This window comes from Apaloderma vittatum, unplaced genomic scaffold, assembly GCF_000703405.1.
Source record: "Apaloderma vittatum isolate BGI_N311 unplaced genomic scaffold, ASM70340v1 scaffold2928, whole genome shotgun sequence".
NCBI lineage: Eukaryota > Metazoa > Chordata > Aves > Trogoniformes > Trogonidae > Apaloderma > Apaloderma vittatum.
The window spans coordinates 105,158-106,897 of NW_009730042.1; the positions used below are offsets into that span (position 1 = coordinate 105,158).

At 37.9% G+C, this 1,740-nt stretch overlaps 1 protein-coding gene across 1 annotated transcript in view; it reads left to right on the forward strand.

Annotated features, from left to right (window-relative positions):
• The window catches only part of LOC104277849 (transcription factor COE3), a gene marked incomplete at its 3' end in the record, with an annotated part of 106,236 nt that extends 104,845 nt beyond the window's left edge, over positions 1-1,391 (forward strand). Inside the window, exon 10 of the mRNA XM_009874624.1 lies at positions 1,203-1,391. Within this exon, the coding sequence (XP_009872926.1) occupies positions 1,203-1,391 (189 nt within the window). The remainder of the gene's footprint in view (positions 1-1,202) is intronic.
• Between the last annotated feature and the right edge of the window lie 349 nt (positions 1,392-1,740).

Consider the following 1,740-nt stretch of genomic DNA (forward strand, 5'->3'; position numbering starts at 1 on the left):
GATTTCAAGAGCTTAATCCTTCACCTTGTCGAGCGTTTTGTGGCCTATTGATACGAGCTGATGTCACCGCTCTGTCCTCCCTCTTTTTCTCCCCGTATCAGTCTTTAGCTTCCTCCTAATATTTAGTTCTTCCTGTTCTTTCGTTTACTGTTATGGTAAAGCATCTCCAGTGGAAAAAAAAATTAAAAAAAAAATTGGCAAAGCGTAGAAAGCTCTTTATTACTCACAGTAAATATACAACGTGTGTGTTCTTTATAAAACAATTACGTCTAGGTATGTCCACCTGGTTTTGGAATATTTACACAGATAAATCTAATTTGATGTCTGTGATTTTTAAAATACTTTGTTTATAGGCATGTATGACATATATGTTACTAATAAAAGTAATAGTTGATTTAATTTACCTGTTGTAATTGAAAATGCATGTAGCATATTGCATTTAAAATTAATTTTGATACTAATGAAAGGAGGGAAGCAGGATTATTAGATATGTTCAAACCCATATTTTTTGCTTGCAACGTAATTATTAAATTGATTGCTCAGATAGGGACAAACTGTTGCTTAAATCCTGCTGCTGCTATGTTTCCTCTTCTAAAAAGATTGTCTTGTGATGCATTTCCAAGCTAATAAGCCTTATAAAATTCTGTACTTGATCTTGAATTAGTTTTCACCGATGGCTACACCTTATGAAAGTACGAGTTTGTCGTTAGCATAAAAATATCAATCGTAGACATCAAGACCCCAAAACAGCCTTTTAAAATAAATCACCGCAACCAGAAAAAAAAAAAAGAAAAAAGAAAAAAGAAAAAAGTTTTTCTTGTCAGCTGTGGCATTTGGAGGTCTGGAGAGGCCGAAAGTTCACTCAGTGTGTTGGTCCAAAGCGGGACTCGAGCCTGTTGATAATTGCTCCTAAAGACAAACGTGAAGGCACCTGACACAGCTGGATCGAAGAGAGCTTTTGTTGGCTGTCTGTGCTGAGAGGAGAGACAACATAGAGTGCTCGCGGATGATTTAAGTAGGGCTGGCGTGATAAGGTTATCTCCAGCTGCAAGAGTTGATAGGGCAGCGAGAGACAACTCAGAGCAAAGCTGTGCAATCAATTAAAACTGTGTAATATATGCTGCATGAGGAAACCCCCCAGCCCTAAGTCTATCTTAGAAAAATAACATTATCTTTTTGGGGTGGGGGGGTTTCTAACACAGTAGGTTACAGTCGCAACACAAGCAGTGTTTCCCCGCGAGGATATGTTCCCAGCAGCACTCCTCAGCAGTCCAATTACAACACAGTCAGCAATAGCATGAATGGATATGGCAATGCCGGCATGCCCAATCTAGGTGTACCAGGTTCCCCTGGATTTCTTAATGGCTCCTCAGCTAACTCTCCTTACGGCAGTAAGTGTCTATTTTTGGTAACACATCATCATATAGATTCATATTTGCTACCGAATCAACTACTTGCATTGTTTTTTTTTTTGATTTCCTGTATCGCGAGCTACTGGATAAAAGGAGGGGTGACTCTGGAGGCTGGACGTAAAAACGAATACGATAAATTGATCTGTTTGTGCCGTAACACAATCTCAGATAGAGAAAGAAAAAAGTAATAAAAAAATTAATAATAATTAACGATAAAAAAAATTGGACTGCGCAATTCGTAACAGAAGTCCAACACAAAAGAGTTTGCCTGTTATCCAGAGAGTGGCCAAGCCAAGGCATTTCATTTTTTTTTTTATATATATCTTAT